This window comes from Lepus europaeus, chromosome 14 (genome assembly GCF_033115175.1).
Source record: "Lepus europaeus isolate LE1 chromosome 14, mLepTim1.pri, whole genome shotgun sequence".
NCBI classification, from domain to species: domain Eukaryota; kingdom Metazoa; phylum Chordata; class Mammalia; order Lagomorpha; family Leporidae; genus Lepus; species Lepus europaeus.
The window spans coordinates 62,257,057-62,276,402 of NC_084840.1; the positions used below are offsets into that span (position 1 = coordinate 62,257,057).

Below are 19,346 nucleotides of genomic sequence, written 5' to 3' on the forward strand. Positions count from 1 at the left end.
AATATACAGATACATCTTCCATCAGCTAGTTCACTCCCCAAATGGTCTGGGCCAGGCCAAAGCCAGGAACCAAGAACTCTATCCTAGTCGAACATAAGGATGGCAGGAACCCAACTACTTGGGCCATCAACAGGAAGTGTGATGAAAAGTAGAATAGCTGGGACCGGATCTGGGTATCACAAGTAGTGGCTCAACCCACTACACTACAATGCCACAGCCATAGAAATCAAATCTTAAATGAACGAGTAGTTGATCAATAAAGTAATTCTGTATCAAATTTTAAGAGCTCAAGATTTTTACATAATTTATTCTTCAAGGAAGCAGAACTGTAACATTTAGAATTTGTTCAAATTGCATTATGGTACCAATTCCCTTAACATAAGCAATAAATTCCTAAGGCTGTCATCAGACTTACTATTATCTTGTATGAACTATCCCACAGATCAGCAAATTCTAGTCTGTGGTTAAAAAAAAGCCCACTGTGTGACTTTTAAATAAAGTTTTTACTGGGACAGTTTTGTGATGTCTGTGACTGTTTCCACTAGAAGTGGCAGAGTGGAGTTGCTGCAGCAGAGACAGAATTATTTACTATCTGACTTTTACACATTTGCCAGCCTTGAGCAGCTCCAAGGGTATCATCATGAAAAACTTAAAAATTCAATGCATGGGGGCTGGCGCTGTGGTGCAGTGGGTAAAGCCCCAGCCTGCAGTACCAACATCTCATATGGGCTCCGGTTCAAGCCCCGGCTGCTCCTCTTCCAATCCACCTCTGCTATGGCCTGGGAAAGTAGTAGAAGATATCCCAAACCCTTGGGCCCCTGCACCCAAGTGGAAGACCTGGAAGAAGCTCCTGGCTCCTGGCTTCAGTTCAGCCCAGCTCTGGCCATTGTGGCCATTTGGGGAGTGAATCAGCGGATGGAAGACCTTTCTCTCTGTCTCTCCCTCTCTTTGGCCGTAACTGTATCTCTCAAATAATAAATAGGGGCTGGCGCCATGGTGCAATAGGTTAATCCTCCATCTGTGGCGCTGGCATTCCAGATGGGCACCAATTCTAGTCCTGGCTACCCTTCTTCCGATCCAGCTCTCAGCTATTGCCTGGGAAAGCAGTAGAAGATGGCCCAAGTCCTTGGGCCCCTGCACCCATGTGGGAGATCAGGAAGAAGCTATCAGCTCCTGGCTTCGGATAGGTCCAGCTCCAGTCGTTGTGGCTATTTGGGGAGTGAACAAGTGGATGGAAGACCTTTCTCTATGTCTCTCCCTCTCACTGCCTGTAACTCTACCTTTCAAATACATAAAATCTTTAAAAAAATAGTAATAAATAAAATCTTTAAAAAAAACCTCAAAGTGTTAACAATAAAACATATATGGTTTTACAAATGGAAAATTAAAAAATTAATAAAAGGCTATATTATAATGTTTCAGGTATTTAGACTCATAACTATTTAGACTGAAAATAAAATGACTAAATTATTTCCTGTAGTTTTATTATAGAAGTTTCTTCATAACTCATCATGATGATAGGATATGATAATGAAATTTGCTTTAAAATGTTACTTTTAAAGTTATTTAACCTTTAGTCAGATGTTTAACATTTCTCTAATTCTAACATTTACAGAAAGATCTATCATATTTCATGGACCAGTCAAGCAGAAATCATTTTACACATTAAAAACTCAGACATCAAGGAACAACATGTATGTCAATGAAATTTCCCGTCAAAGGCAGTGAACTATATTCTTAAACACACTGATTTTTTTTCCCAACTAAATCTGCTTTTCTCAAAACTGTGTAACTTTGTAATTACTTTGTGTTTGTCCCTATAGTCTCTGCAAAAACAAATTCTGATTACTTTTTTTTTTTTTTTACCTTGAGATCACGGTACACAATCTTGCCGGAATGTAGATAGTCCAAGGCAGAGACAATTTCTGCACCATAGAAACGTGTGCGGTCCTCAGAGAACACCCGCTCTCTCGACAAATGGAAAAACAGCTGCAGGGTAAACAGCAGGGACAGGATTGTAATAATTACTGATTTAGTGGGGGAAATTAACACAAACATAAAACACCTCTCATCACCATATTGTGATGATAGATAGTGTACTCTCAGTGGACACTGAGCACTCTTAGACAGCAGCTGGCTTATCTTTTCCAGGTTTCCAAGGGGAAACAGCGAGCTGTTACATCAGCGTTTTAATCAATACACCAATCTTGTTCAAGGCATTCTGCTTGCTACCCATTTAACCTTCAGTTACCAGAGGAAAAGCATCTTCCCTCACTCACTGTTGCTTCACTCTTCCCAGGATGAGGCACTGAGACACTACTAAAATGAATGAACACAAGCATAGATGCAATCTTTCTACTGAATTAATTCACAATTGATTTCAAAGAATTGATTCGCTTAAACTGATTTATATGAACATGTTTTATTTTACAATTGTTGATTGATGATATCTCTAGAAGTATTTTCAGAGTTTTAATCAACATTTTCTATGATGAGAAACTATAATTTCTAAATTGTTTTAGTAATGTCAAAAACAGACTGAGAAGTTTCCAGTATGCCTTCATAGTTCTAAGTGTATATTCCTTATATTTTTAAGACTAATTAATCACAAATGCCAACTTTTTTCATATAATCATTTAAAACTGTAAACTCATCCATTTCCTAGTTAACCACGTATAAGGTATCTCTTTCAATAGTCAACACACATGAAGAGGCTTCAAAAAGTTAGTGAAAAAATGGAATTAAAAGATAAAGCAAATTTTACAAGAACATTTGGAAGCCCTCTCGTGTTTACTATAACCAAACACATCACTCTCGTTCAGCAGCTTTTAACAAACTCCAAATCTCATCTTCAAGTTCAACAACATACTCGAGGAAGAAGCTGGTTTCAGGCACTATGAATTGACTATTAATCCTGGTCGTATTATTTCACTATATTAAGAAATCTGCCAGCCGGCGCCGTGGCTCACTAGGCTAATCCTCCGCCCACAGTGCCGGCACCCCGGGTTCTAGTCTCGGTTGGGATGCCGGTTCTGTCCCGGTTGCTCCTCTTCCAGTCCAGCTCTCTGCTGTGGCCTGGGAAGGCAGTGGAGGATGGCCCAAGTCCTTGGGCCCTGCACTCATGTGGGAGACCAGGAGAAGCACCTGGCTTCTGGCTTCGGATCAGCAGTGGTGCGCTGGCCGTAGTGGCCATTTGGGGGGTGAACCAATGGAAGGAAGACTTTTCTCTCTGTCTCTCTCTCTCACTTGTCTAACTCTGCCTGTCCATAAAATAAAAATAAAATAAAATAAAACCTGCCAACAACAATGAAAGTTGGTTTATGGTGCTGAGTACCTTGCCAGTATCACGGTAAGTACACAATACTTGTCTGTGATGTAAGAAATGGAGCAAATAAGGTAACCATGTGCCTTCACATGGGTCACTAATGGGTCTGAATGCTTCTACAAAACTGGAAAGAATTACGGTTAACCAAGATTTGTTCTGCACACAACAAGTCATAATTTCAGATAACACAAAACAGGTTTCCTATAGCTTCCTTCTCCTCCTTTCCCATTCAGCAATCTGTTACTGTTTTAAGATAAACTGTGTATTACCAACTAGCACAGGAGAAAGAGAGAGAGAAAGAGAGAGAGAAACAAGAATACCATCCATATTAAAATTAAAATATCTGGCAGTATCTAATGCTCTTTACTATAGTGTCATATTTTAATAAAATCTAAAATGACACTAACTGGGACCACGTCTTTTTATATAACATTACGAAAAAATGTTATTTAAAACTATGAAAAAAACCCTTAAAACAATGACACATTATCCACCACAAAAGGCATTTCGATTCCAGAAATATTAAATATGTCTTAAGTGATCAAATATGGTTTGCCAAAATTCAAACCAATTTATCCTAGTATGTAGATTTTTAAAAAGACATTCATTTTATATAGGCAGATATGTATTATCAATGTATTAACATCTGAACAAGAATAGGGAAGTACAAAGAGTATAGACCATCAATAAGACCACTGAAAAATTTCTAATTTAAAATAATTTCTGCCATGCTTTATACAAAATATCAGTAATTTTGATGAAGGAATCACTATGATCCGTCTGTAGAGTTAGAGTAGCCTTTTAATGGTAAGAAAATAATAATTAAATATTTAAATTTTCTTAAAATAATCCACTTCATAAAAGATACAGAGCCTCCCTAAATAAATATAATATATTCAGGAGTCTAGATCTTTATTTAGATCATATATGTTCAATTTGTCTGCCAGCCAATTTCCATAAAAGTATCAGCTAAAAAATATATTTAAGGAGAAGAATTCTATTTATTTCTCAAAATGCTGCCATCTGATGACTACCCTTGCTACTTATGAAACTTACTCTTGTTAAGATGATTGACAAGTTCTTTATTGCCAAATCCAATGGTCTATTCACTGTCTGTACCCCTTCTTGTTATTCCAGAGCTCAGACCATCACCTATTTCTCTCCATCTCTTCCCTCCCCTTTTACTTTCTCTCTAAAAACATACTCCTTGACTGTGGTAATAGAACTCTTTTAATTCTACTCCTGTCTGGATAGTCCTCCTCAGTTTCCACCTTGATTTTGAACCAACTTTTGAATTCCTGACTCATTTTAGTAAGCATCAATTATTTTTAAATCACTGTATTTGGTACTGAAAAAGAAAAAGGGACTATACTGATGACACTTTTTAAAAATTTATTGATTTATTTGAGGGGGGAGACTGGGGACAGAGACAGATTGTTCTCCACTGATTTTACTTCCCAGATGCTTGCAAGAGCTGGGAACCAGGAGCCAGGAAGAACTCAATCCAGGTCTCCCATGTAGGTTAACAGGGATCCAGCTACTCAAGCTGTAACTTGGTTCCTCTCACTTTGACACTGCAAAAAGCTGGTACTGGGAGCCAGAGCTGGGAATTGAACCCAGTCACTCTGATATCAGATGGGGACTTCTTAACCCCTAGGCCAAATACTGGGCCCAGGTGATTAAAACTTAAGCACTTATATTTACAGCCCTGGTTGTGGTTGACAGTCCCAGATCGTACATTTATCTCCAAACTCATCAAACTGCATACTTTAAATATACAGTTTTTATATTAATCATACTTTAATAATGCACTGTAAAAGAAAAGACATAATCCTTGTCATTAATGAATTCCACCCCAATTGAGGAGACACACATATGGATTAAAAACAGAGAGAGAGCTGCAATATTTTTTTTTTTAATGCTTTATTTTTTTGAAAGGCAGAGCAACAGGGACAGAGTTCCCATCTGCTGGTTCACTCCCTAAATGGGTACAAGAGCCAGGGCTGGGCTAAGCCAAAGCCAGGAAACAAGAACCCCATCTTGGACTCCCATGTGGGTGGCAGGGGCCATCTCTTGCTGTCTTGTCAGATGCATTAGTAGGAAGCTGATTAGGAAGCACTGCAGCTTAACAGCTTAACTCATTGTGCCACAGAAAACACATGTAGCTAAACAATAATATACATTTAGGGCAAGGACAGGACATTAAAAAAAAAAAAAGGCCAGATTGGTAAGAGAGTTGACTGCCATGATATGAGTGTGAATTTCATTCCACAGACAAGGAGAGTGTGAAAAGATTCCAGTCTTAAAAATTAGCATAAATTTTGAAAGACAACTCTGCAGCAATTAGGAAATCAATTTAAAAGATCTGAGAATACAGCCAGCTAAACAATTCATAAAGTGCAACAAAAATGGTAATGATCATACAAAACTCGGATTTCATATGAGTTTTGTAAAAAGCTGCAGACAGGGGAGAAGTGGTACTAAGCTGCAAGGATATCACTATCTGGTTAGGACAACCAGATACACAAACTAGTCTACTACAGCTATAGCAATTATAATAAAACAAAACATGTTTCAGTATTTGGTACATCTGGTAACATAAGAAGTTGCATTTGAGCAGGATAAGAGCTGGGGCATCAGTCAGGGTGGCCATAACAAACATTTCAAGAGTATCAATATTCTAGAAAGACCTATGCTATACCACTTGAGCCAAAAGAGACATCAACAACGTTGAGGTTGAACAGAATTTGCTGCCAACAGCACAGAGGAAAAGAATGAGGATGGAGACAGAGAAGCAATGGGTTTTATTTTGATGTGCTGATATTTAAACTAACATTTAATAACACAGCTCTGGAACTAAACATGAGTCATTTGTACAGAGGATATAGTTAAAACAAAGAAGCCAAGTACAACCTGGAAATTCAGTAAAAACTGAGAAGACTTCTAGGTACAGAGTCACAGGTACTACTACCTATCAGGACAGGAAGAAGAAACAGTACAGAATACTGAGATGCAGTGCTAAATGAAATAATAAAGGAATCAAGAACCTAGTATCTGAAGAAGGAAAGAGAAAATTATAAAACACTAAGAAAAGAAATAGAAGACAACACAAAAAATGAGAAAAAAAATCTTCCAGGTTCATGGATTGGAAAAGTTATTATCAACAAAATATCCAATCTACCCAAAGCAATTTACAGATTCAAAACAATCCCAATCAAAATACCAAGGAAACTCTTCTCAGATCTAGAAAAAAAAATCACAAAATTCATATGGAGACACAAAAGATTCCAAATAGCCAAAGCAATCTGAAGCAGTAAAAACAAAGCCAGAGGCATCACAATATCAAATTTCAAGACATACTACAGGGCAGTTATAATAAAAACAGAGTGAAAAAGCAGCGTAGTGGGACATAGTATTTGCAACTGATGTACTGATGTATCTGATAAGGGGTTAATATTCGAAATACCTAAGGAATGCCTTAGCATTCAATAGCAATAAAACCCAAAGAAAGCAATTAAGAAATATGCAAAAGATCTGACTAGTCTCTCTCCAAAGTCCTATAAATGGCCAATAGGTATATGCAAAGGTACTCAAAATCACTCATCTTCAGGGAAATGCAAATCAAAACCATAATGAGATACTATGATCTCTTAGAATGGCTGCTATCAAAACAACAAGTGTTGATGATGATGCATAAAAAGGGGGATGGGATCCTTGTGCACTTTTGTTGTTAAAGTCCACTGTTACAGCCATTGTGGAAAACAGTATAGAGGCTCTCCAAAAAGTTAAAAATAAAACTACCATACGATCAGCAATCTCACCTCTGGGTTATGTGAGTGAAGGAAAAGAAATCATAGCTTAAAAGAGACATGTACACTCCCACGTTCATTGTATCATTATTCATGGCAATTAAGTCAAGAGTGAAGATATATCTATTCTAAGAAGTAGAAATAAGGCCGGCGCCGTGGCTTAACAGGCTAATCCTCCACCTTGCAGCGCCGGCACACCGGGTTCTAGTACTGGTTGCGGTGCTGGATTCTATCCTGGTTGCCCCTCTTCCAGGCCAGCTCTCTGCTGTGGCCCGGGAGTGCAGTGGAGGATGGTCCAAGTCCTTGGGCCCTGCACCCGCATGGGAGACCAGGAGAAGCACCTGGCTCCTGGCTTTGGATCAGCGAGATGCGCCAGCTGTAGCAGCCATTGGAGGGTGAACCAACGGCAAAAAGGAAGACCTTTCTCTTTGTCTCTCTCTCTCACTATCCACTCTGCCTGTCAAAAAAAAAAAAAAAAAAAAAAAGAAGAAGAAAAGAAGTAGAAATAAACAATGACATGAACATTATATAAAGAAAATATGATATATCTATGGAAATATTATTCATTCATTAAAAACAAGGAAATCTTACCATTTGCAATAACACAAATGAACCTGAATGGCATTGTGTTAAATGAAGTAAGTCAGACACAGAAAGACAAATACTATATGATCCCACTTACATGTGGAATCTGAAAAAGTCAACTGGATAGAAACATAGAGTGACATTTCCTGCATGTTGGTGGGGGGTGTTCATAAAACAGGGAGATGCTGATCACAGGGACCAGAGTCTTACTGATTTCAAGATCAATAAGTTCTGGGCAATCTAAGGAATATCATGGTGACAACAGTTAATGAGACTGCACTGTATACTTGAAATTTGTTAACAGTAGATCTAAGTATTCTTATCACATGCACACAAACAAATATTGTGAAGTGATAAATGTGTTAATTAATTCAATTGTGGTGATCATTTTATAATATATATATGTATCAAATCATGATACTGTATACCCTACACTTATATACTCTCTTTTCTTTTTTTTTTTTAAGATGTATTTTATTTATTTGAAAGACAGAGTTACAGAGAGATGTAGAGACAGAGAGAGAGGTCTTCCATCTGTTGGTTCACTCCCCAGATGGTTGCAACAGCCAGAGCTGTGCTGATCCGAAGCCAGGAGCCAGGAGCTTCTTCCTGGTCTCCCACGTGGATGCAGAGGCCCAAGGACTTGGGCCATCTTTTACTGCTATCCCAGGCTACAGCAGAGAGCTGGACTGGAAGAAGAGCAGCCAGACTGGAACAGGCACTCATATGGGATGCCGGCGTTTCAGGCCAGGGCTTTAACCCGCTGTGCCACACTGCCAGCCCCTCTCATTTGCTCATTACACATTAATAAAGCCAGGAAAACAACCTTTAAAAAAACCAAAATTTCTTCCAAAACAAATGATCTAGCATCAAATCAAGATTTTTTAGATGTGGAAAAATCCAGGAAGATAAGATTCAAAATGAGGAGAAAAATTTGCCATTAGAAACATATTAATAGGCAGCAAAGATAATGGGGTTAATGACACTCATTTCAAAATAGTACATAAACATAAAGCAGCAATAAAAGAAAATAATAGAAACAATGGACTTCACAGATAAAACAAATCTTCTGAAGTAAAATCATCACCAGGTGGGAATAACAATAGATTAGACACTGCAAGAGAAAGGACCGATGAACATGAAATCACAGCAAAAAGACATTATATACATTACAACTGAAAAACAAAGTCACAATGACCTGTTGGAGAAAATCAAGGGGTCTAACATCTATCACTGAAGTGGGGTTGGAAGGAACTTGCAAACAATACCTGAAAATTTTCTAAAGTTGGATAGAACAATAATAGCACACATCTAAATATCTCAATAAACTCCAATTGAAACATTTGAATAAAAAAATTTTTAAAACTCAAAAGTATATTGAAATTACTGAAAAATAAGCAAAAGGGGGAAAATCTTTTAATCTCTTTACAGAAACAGGAAAATACAACATAATCTCTCAAGACTTTCCAGAGACAAAATAAACAAGAGGACAAAGAAACTTTTTTTTTTCCCTGAGAGAGTCAGACAAAGCTTTCATCTTCTAGTTTACTCCTAAATTCCTGTAACAGCCAAGGCTGTTTCTTGGTTTATTGAAGCCAGGAGCCAGGAACTCAATCTAGGTCCTCCATGTGAATGTCAGGGATCCAACTTACCCATCCCCTGCTTCCTCCCAAAGTGTGCATTAGCAGGAAGCTGGAATCAGAAGCAGAGCCAGGACTCCGTTATGGGATGTGGGTACCTCAGGCAGCACCTTAACTACTAGGCCAAATGCTTGTCCTTGCAAGTATTTAAAAATGGGGGAGGGCATTCTAAAATTCTATATCCAGTGGAGATTTCCATAAAAAGGGAAGGTAAGAGAGCTCTACTTTGTGATTAACTAAGACCAGATTTATATAACCTTCTTCAACAATGTGCAAAGTAAGTGAAACAAGGATTTTCACATGCTAAATATTAGGCTTCAGAGTACAGCAGCCCCACAGTAAAGGGAAACAGGTAAGGTGATAGTTAATAGTGTTCTAGCTTATTGCAAGAAAAGAATATCCAGGCTGCAACACAGGGAAGGAAGACCACATAAGAGACTACCATGGGATTCTTGACTTGGACACAGAGTTTAGAGACTGAGGAGTCTAAGGTAGCTACAATTCATGAGGCAAGCAACCATAGTGAACAGAGTTTCAAAGACAGAGAGCTCCAAGAATCTGCAATGGACTGCCTTGGAGCCTTGTTTAGGAGCACATGTATGTGAGGTAAACACTGAGGTAAGGGAAAGATCCACTGGGAAGATTTAGGTAAAACAATCACTAAGATAATACAGCAGCAAAATTACTCATTGTCCTTGCCAGGAAAACTGGGAAGATCTCCTAAGAAATACAGCAACTGACAGAATGTTCTAAAATATTATCTCCATCACATACTAATATTAAGTGCTGGAGGAAAAGCCATTCCCAACTATTCTAACCACGCTTAAAAGCAAGTTTTAAAAGGATCACACTGTTTATACATAAGAACAAGGCCTAAAAATTTAAACTTTTAACTCCAAAAATTCCAGCATCCAACAATGTAAAATTCAGTATCTGGCATCCAATAAAAAGTGGTAAGACATAAACAGAATGAAGAAAATGTAACTAGGAGGACAGTCAATGAATAGAAGCAGACTCAGAAAATGATACAGATGACAGAGTTAGAGGAATATCCTAATAAAGCAACTACTAAAAAGATAGGGGTAGGCATTTGGTTTAGCATTTATACTCAATTTATTTTTCTTGATAGAGGCACAGGGGAAAGAGAGAGACTATGCAAGTACTCTATACCTTTGCATCTTTAATACCATGACTAGTTCATGGTAAGTATTATCAGCTTAATAAATATGTACTTCAATGAATAAGGTTAAATTCAAAGAATCCTTTATAAAAAACTATTTGTAAGGAAAATTATGCTTAAAGTTTTTATTGCTTCTCAGCCTTCTGGTCAAGCTTTGGTGTAACGTTCTGAAGGTAAATATTTTATAAGAGATGATGGAAAAGCTCTGCTTTTATTCAAAATGAAAAATGAGTTGTTTGTTGCTCAAGAAGAAAGGATATATTTAGAAATATCCTTTAGGAAAAGACTACACACTTATTTCTTCCTGTGTGTGCTTAGCTATGCTATAGGAACACAGTTATGTAAACAGATTATTTCAAACTACTAAATATGTACTCTGTTACATCACAAACTCAGAAAGCTGTTTTTGGAAAATAAATGGTATTTTGAAAAGTAGTTATATCTTTAGTGCAAGAAGCTTTCCAAAAATATAAACATCAGGAATTAAAAGGTCCTAAGAAATACATTGTAAACTAAGGCTTTAAACTCTACCGTCTTTTTTTTTTGCAAACACTGCCTAAATAACTTTTAGGCATTCCTTCCTAACAGAAAAAAATGGGCTGCCTAAAGAATTACAAAATATGCTTAATACAGTTCTCATCAATTTCAGTGATTAGCTTCATGATCGTGATACTGACTGAGCTTAAAACCTGCGCATCCTAAAGACAACTAATTAATTAAGCAATAAAACACAGCAGTCTGTACATTAATGCTGATTAACAGATCCCTTCAGTATATAAAAAGACCCAAGAGAAAAAGAATCACTGTAACTCATAGGGAAATTAACCAAAATTACTATAATACACAAGTGAAATAGTAGTACTTATATCGTGACATGAATATTAGAATGTTTTCAAGATCAATTATTCTTATACTTAACAGAGTATTTCATATTAATCACATTCTAGATAATGTTTATCTTTCTCACAATCTGCTCTCATAGTCTGCATGCACTTTACACAGAAAAATTAATGCAAAATGAAGCAAAGTTGTTTTAGAAAGGATAGCAAAACAGATATAAATATTAAAATGTCTTATCTTGATAACATAATTGAATATAAAATTTCTTGAAAATACTGGAGCCAGCATTGTGGCACTGCAGATTAGGTGGTGGCCTGCAATGCTGGCATCCCACCAGGGCGCTGGTTCAAGTCCAGGCTGCTCTACTTCTGATCCAGCTCCCTGCAAACATGCCTGGGAAAGCAGTGGAAGATGGCCCAAGTGCTTAGGCCCCAGCCTTCCTCATAGGAGACTTCGATGGAGCTCCAGGCTCCTGGCTTTGACCTGGCCCATCCCTGGTTGCTGTGGGCACTCTCTGTATCTGTCTCTCTCCCCTCTCTGTTACTCTGGCTTTCAAATGTATGAGAATAAGCAAACATAGAACAGTCACTTTATGAAAATATGCAATCACATTGAGTATAAAAATAAGAAAATAACTTTAAATTTCTAATCTATTTCTACAATTAAAATAATTTGCAATAAAATATTATATCGGGGGCTGGAGTTGTGGTGTAATGGGTTAGGCTGTTGCCTGCAATGCCAGCAATCCCACATAGGCACTGGTGTAAGTTTTGGCTGCTCCACTTCTAACCCAGCTCCCTGATAATGGCCTGGGAAAGCAGTGGAAGATGGCCCAAGTGCTTGGGCCCCTGCAATTATGTGGGAGACCTAAAAGAAGCTCCTGGCTCCTGGGTTCGGCCTGGCCAGCCCCAACCATTAGGCCATTTGGGAAGTGAAACACTGGATGGAATCTCTCTCTCTCTCTCTTTCCAGCTCTGACTTTCAAGTAAACAAAATAAAGGCTTAACAAAAATAAATAAATAAAATAATTCATTAAAATAGGCTGGTGCTGTGGCACAGTGGGTTAGGTTACTGCCTGCAGAACTGGCATCCCATATCATGGGAGACTCAGATGGAGCTCCATGTTCCAGCCTGGCCAAGCCCTGGCCATTGTGGCTACTTGGGGAGTGAAAAAGCAGGTGAAGATCTCTCTTTCTCCTCTTACTCCCTCTCCCTCTCCATTACTCTGTCTTTCAAATAAATAAAATTTTAAAAATTCACTGAAACTATACCAACATAGTCAAAAAAAGAGATTGCTCACTCCTACCACATTAAATGTTAATAGATTCTTCATATGGAGCATACATACTTTTAAAAGGTCAAAATTCTCAAAGTAATTATTTTAAAATATTTAAATCTATTATGAAACATGTCTGTATCCAGGATATTTATGCAATATGCTCGATATTAACACAACAAAAACAGTAAATACTTTCAGCTCTGAGTATTAAGGGTCTCACAGCCTGATAATAAAAGCCATATTTCTATCTCTATATTACAGACATTGTAATAAGTTATTACTATTTCTATTACAGTAAGCACTGGTTTTTGAGTGCTGCTACTTCCTTGGTACCATAATTTATGAATATTTTATCCTTTCTCCTTTAAACAACCTTATAGACAGGCACCATTAGGATCTCCCTCCTCTTAGTGGGAAAACTAAAGCTTAAAGATGTTGTGAAACCTGCCCAGCATTCCCTGGTAAATCAAACTGAGATCAGCTGGCTGTAAACCATACCCTCTTTGTGTCACTTTTATACAGTTCCTGCTAATCTGAGAGTCAAGTGTGTAAGTCATTCTGTTAAGAAATTCCCTAAGTCTGTTTCATAATACCTAATATGAATGGCATGAGAGCAAGGTCCTTAAGGGGACAGCTGTGTTCCCAGGTCTGCAAGGGGGTAGATATGCAATCCCATCTAGGGAAAATACAGCAGTTCCTGCTGTATGCTCCTGGCTCACTCTCGACAGGTTTTGTTCATCAGTGCCGCTGTACAGGCAGTTTTCTCCCCATAGTCTGCCATCAAGTCTCATCCTCAATGGTGCTTCCTTAAAGATACAAGTCAATTCCCAGTGGGCTCTCCACTATTCTACCGCACACCTGAGCACTCCGTTCACTGCTATGGTAATAAGGCGTTTGCTGGGCATTCTCTGGCTTTGCCATTTTATTATAACACACATCCCTTTTAGGAGTCATGACTGTTTCATTCACCCTAGTGAGCCCCTACAAATGAGACATAATAAACTTCTAATAAACATTTCTGGATACACAAACTAAGCTTATCTGGAGATCATCCTTGACCATAAAGATTTATTTCAAAAGTGCTTTCCACCTGAAATCTTTTGCACCAGGGAGACCTTGTTCAGATAACTGATATGCTCATGATCTGTGTTACACTGATGACCCCATAGGTCCATAGGGCAAAAGTTATCAAATTGTACTCCTCAAGTAGTCAAATTTATTTATAATTTATCATTATACTCCAGGAAAGATTTTTTAAAGAAAAGAAGACAAAAGATTTTCTCAAACAAAAACTGTGAAAAGTTATAGCTATCACCTCACTACAGGAAAATGTTATAGGAAGTATTCTTCATGCAAAAGAAAATGTACTAAACGAAAATGTGCATCTACACAAAAGAACAAAGAGCAGTTGAACAAATAAATATAAAACAGCTTTTTTCGGCCGGCACCACCGTAGCTCAAGAGGCTAATCCTCTGCCTGCGGCGCCGGCACACCGGGTTCTAGTCCCGGTTGGGGTGCTGGATTCCCGGTTGCCCCTCTTCCAGGACAGCTCTCTGCTATGGCCCGGGAAGGCAGTGGAGGATGGCCCAAGTGCTTGGGCCCTGCACCCGCATGGGAGACCAGGAGAAGCACCTGGCTCCTGGCTTCGGATCAGTGTGATGCGCCAGCCGCAGCAGCCATTGGGGGGTGAACCAAGGGCAAAGGAAGACCTTTCTCTCTGTCTCTCTCTCACTGTCCACTCTGCCTGTCAAAAAAAAAATTTTAAAAATTAAAAAAAAAAGTTTTTCTCATTAAAATGTAATTTCTGTGATAATCAGCTGCTTAAAAGTCAATTAATATAAAACACTGAAGGAGGTTTATCTTTTAACAAGAACAAAGAAGAGATGAAGTATAGAAAAAAATAGCAATATTTGACCCAAACCATACTTATGGTAAGTGCTCTAAACACTCCAAATTAAAAAGGCAAAAATGATCAGATTGGCATTGGCTTTTTAAAAAATTACACCATAAGTAAAATCCTGAACAGAGAAACAGATAAACCCATAAACAGATAAACCCATAAAACAAACCACCAAAGCTGACTCGAGAGACATAAAGGGAATGCATAGCCTAATACACATTTTTAAAGTTTCAATTCTCTGTTAAAACTTTCCACAGAGATGTTCTTGCTATCAAAACTTGGTGAAATCTACCAGAAAATGGAAGAGAAAGCAATGCTTTCCAATTCATTTTAAGAGGTCAACATTACCTTAAATCCAAACATAGAAAGATCACTTCGAGAGAAGTAGTATGGGAAAAAGACCTACAGAATGGATATTTTAATGATCAAGGACCTGAAATTCTTAAGGGTAATATATTATAACCAAGTGGGGTTTAACCAACAAATGCAAGGTTGGTATTTAACATTCAAAAATAGAACAATGAAAGTCAAGATAGTAACAAAATTAACATGAAAAACGATATGGCCATCACAACAAATTAAAAAAAATCCTTTGACAAAATTTAAAACCCAGGCCGGCGCCGTGGCTTAACAGGCTAATCCTCCACCTTGCGGCGCCAGCACACCGGGTTCTAGTCCCGGTTGGGGCACCGGATTCTGTCCTGGTTGCCCCTCTTCCAGGCCAGCTCTCTGCTATGGCCCGGGAAGGCAGTGGAGGATGGCCCAAGTGCTGGGGCCCTGCACCCCATGGGAGACCAGGAGAAGCACCTGGCTCCTGGCTTTGGATCAGCGAGATGCGCTGGCCGCAGCGGCCATTGGAGGGTGAACCAACGGCAAAAAGGAAGACCTTTCTCTCTGTCTCTCTCTCTCTCTCACTGTACACTCTGCCTGTCAAAAAAAAAAAATTAACAGAAAAACATTGTAAATATTTATGGGGCACCATGTGATGTTTCCATACATGTACAGATAGTTGCAACATCCAGTCATGGTAATATATCCATCTCCTCAAACATTTAACACCTCTTTATGGTGAAAACAACCAAATTCTCTTTCAGTTGTTTTTTGCTGTTGTTGTTATTTTATGCAGAAATATACAGTACATCATCTATAAGAACCCCAGGAGTTCTTCTTGCGGTGACTTAGCACCCATGAATCAACCTTTCCCCTTCCTTCCCTCACACTAGAATGGCATTTAAAAGCCTCTTAAGTCTACCTAGAGCTACCTAGAGCTCTATCTTGTTGATCCCTTATCTTTAGATTTATGTAAGTTATATGCAATTCCATTATATTGGGATGCCTGTAAGAGCCCAGTGTTGATTTTTCACAACTAGTATTTTTCTCACAATCCACTTCCTTCAAAATTTTATGTCTTTAAATAACATTGGCAAACACAGGGGTAACAGTAAGGGTGGCTATGAACATGCTAAACTCCTGGGTCATCTACTAGGCTAAAGGAAGTGCAGATAATCACAAATTTGAAGAAAATGTTTCAACTGTTGTATTATGTCAAGGTAAACACCAGAACATAGGCTAAAATGATACTGTTACTAACTTAAAAATCAATGAGATATAAGCACAAATTGAGTAAAAAGTGGGCTAGTTTTTTCAATGAATATACTAAAGAAGCCTACTCCATGCAAAAACTAAACAGGAAGAGATGTGAGGATGCACCATCAGTTTACCAGTGTTTACTTTTCAACAGGCAGCTGGTCTCCACTCAAGTGTCCTAGACACCACACAGATATTCCCCCTGGGTAAGGCACTGAGCACCCAGAAGTGTATATCCTCTATGTAAGTTTATAGCTTTCTTTATCCTTTAACAATATAACTGTTATGTTTAGTATATTCTCTACAGTAAATAAGTTTTCTGCATTTCCAGGTAGCATTCCTAAGCACAATAAAGGCAAAATGAACCTAAAATAAACTCAAATTTAACCTAAAATATAAGAACACAATGCACACAAATTTCCTCCCTAGCAATGTTAAATGTAAAAGTAAAATAATACTATATGTCCTAATTTTATTTATTTTTATCTGAGAAGGTAGAGTTACAGACAGTGAGAGGGAGAGACAGAGAGAAAGGTCTTCCTTCCCTTGGTTCACTCCCCAAATGGCCAATCTGAAGCCAGGAGCCAGGTGCCTCCTCCCAGTCTCCCAGGTGGATGCAGGGGCCTAAGGACTTGGGCCATCTTCTACTGCTTTTCCAGGCCACAGCAGAGAGCTGGATGGGAAGAGCAGCAGCCGGGACTAGAACCGGCGCCCATATAGGATGCTGGTGCCACAGGCAGAGGATTAACCTACTGCGCCACGGTGCCTGCCCCTAAAGTATTTTTCATAATCTAAAGAAACCAAAAATTGGGAGATTATATGTATAAATGTTACATTTTTACTAAAATTGCTAAATATAAATAGCTTCTCCCTTTATATATGGCAATGCAATAATTATTATCTATGTACTTTAAATTTACATATAATTCATAGAATCTGTTGACCTACTTCAAAACATTCAATAGTTAAATTTAACTGAACTCAAATTTAAATTAAATTTAGTTACCTATAGCTCAACCCAAAAACAGAAATTCTGGGGGAAAAAAAAAGGCGACATGCCAAACAGGAGAAATAATGTAAGAATTTTAATGCTAAGGGAAACCATCTGGTTAGTCTGAAAATCTGCTTTTGTGTGTAAAATTTTTTCAACAATCATCAATTAATTAATCTCTTAAGTACTACAGGTTTAGAATTACAATGCTGGTGCCAGCTAGCTCCCTGTAGGAAGCTTTCCTCCTCCCCTTGCAGCAGTTTCCTCTCTCTCCTGGGAGGCCTCACAGCCCTGCAAACTGTACTTGGGATACAAGCGATAATTTCCACTTTATAATCTGTGTAATTTGCATCCGTTATCCTCCCCCTCTAGATTATAAACTCTTGGAGGGTAAGATCAGTGTTTAATTCAGATTTCTATGCCTCACAGTATCCATCAGAGCTCTGTGTACAAAAGCTCACATGCATTTTATAAAAACACTCTTCTGAATACATTTTCAGGTATTTTTCCAAAATACTGTAGTCTGTTATTTTCTATTTTTCTCCCTACTCCTCAGCAGTTCCTTTCTTGCCACTTTTGCTAACTGCTCTTATCAACACTCCCTGACAAAACTGGTTCATCTATTCACTCATTTGTTTATTCATTCAAACAACCCAGAAAGTCCTTGTCAAGTATGTAGTATGTCAGGAGTTGAGGTTAAGCCACCGAACAAGCCCTTTAGGAAGCCAAATGGGAAAGAAGCACAAGTACTAAGTAAGTAGTTATAAAACAATGTGATTGATGTTATAATAAATGTGAATACATGATAATACACTAAAAACAAAAAGACATCTCTGAATTTCTGTCTTCAGTTTATGATTTTCTCTGTATTATTTTTCTCCCCAGGTCATCCATCCATCTCTGTTTTTGGCTATTAAACACATAAATATATGTGCATGACACAAAATATAAAAGCTGCAGGAGAAGATTTAAGTGAAAAGTCTTCCTTCCATCCTGTCCTGAGACACTCAAGTTTATCCTCCCAAAGACAGCTTGAACAGTCAGTGTCTCATCCCAGAGACAGTAAATGTATCCACACTCATATGTACACCCACACACACACACTGTTACTGTCATTTCACACAATGGTAGCATGCTTTAGACACTGCACCTTGCTTTTTCCCAACTCATATTGAAGTGCCTCATTCTTTTTAATGGATTGCACTGTATGGATATAACATTATTTAATGAATCTTCTTACTAAATGTTCATTTAAGGTGTTACAATGCTGCAGTTACCATGTGTTATTCTGTGGTATATCTGTATATCTGGAGGATAAATTCCTGGAAGGGAAATGGCTGAGTCCTAGAATGCACACATTGTTCATCTTCATAGATCTTGACACAGAGGTTTTATTAACTTCATTCCATCTCCATAGCTTAAATTATCACCTTTATGGGAACAGTTCCCAAATTTGCATTCACAGTTCTCCCCCTCTTAATTACTATCTGGTACTTCCTTAGAACCTTAGGGAAAAATCTTTTCAAAACCAAATTTACAATTTTATCATTAACATATTACACCTAACTTCACTACATTTGCGAATTTTTCCTGATTCCAAACAAAAACCATGTTTGAGTCTTTCCTTTGTTTTAACCACATTCAGTTAACTAGCTGTTTAGATGCACCCATCTCACACTTCCACAACACCCACCCTCTCTGGTTTCCTCAGATACCAGCTTTAAGCATCCAGTTCCACACACCTGGGTTAGTATCACCCAATGATGATGATGATGATGATGATGATGATGATGATAATAGACAATTGAGGACACAAATTCTCCTTGCACTATGCTCAACCACCACCTGAAAACCTTCTTATGTCAGTAACCCTGTTGAAATCTCACGGAGCCCACCCTAAGGCTAGACCATTGCTAAAGCACTTTCTTTTATCAATTTATTAGCATTTAGGTCCTCTGCAAACTCTTTCACAGTGAGGATAATGTCATTACACATTTTGATAAAACCTAGATACTCAAAATATGTTCACCAAATGAATGAATGAATGAATGAAGTATTGCAATGAACTAATTCCTACATATCAGAATCTATAAGAGAATATTCTAAAGTGTGTAAATTATAGTTTCTCTCTCACACTGACTTTGATAATAAATAAAAAGAAAAAAGGGTAAGTAACAAAGAAATAAGCAAAATGTACTACCAACATGAT

At 38.0% G+C, this 19,346-nt stretch overlaps 1 protein-coding gene across 1 annotated transcript in view; it reads right to left on the reverse strand.

Moving 5' to 3' along the window:
• The window catches only part of AKT3 (AKT serine/threonine kinase 3), a 309,299-nt gene that overhangs the window by 54,708 nt on the left and 235,245 nt on the right, over positions 1-19,346 (reverse strand). Inside the window, exon 9 of the mRNA XM_062210714.1 lies at positions 1,867-1,989. Coding sequence (XP_062066698.1) covers positions 1,867-1,989 — 123 coding nt within the window. The remainder of the gene's footprint in view (positions 1-1,866; positions 1,990-19,346) is intronic.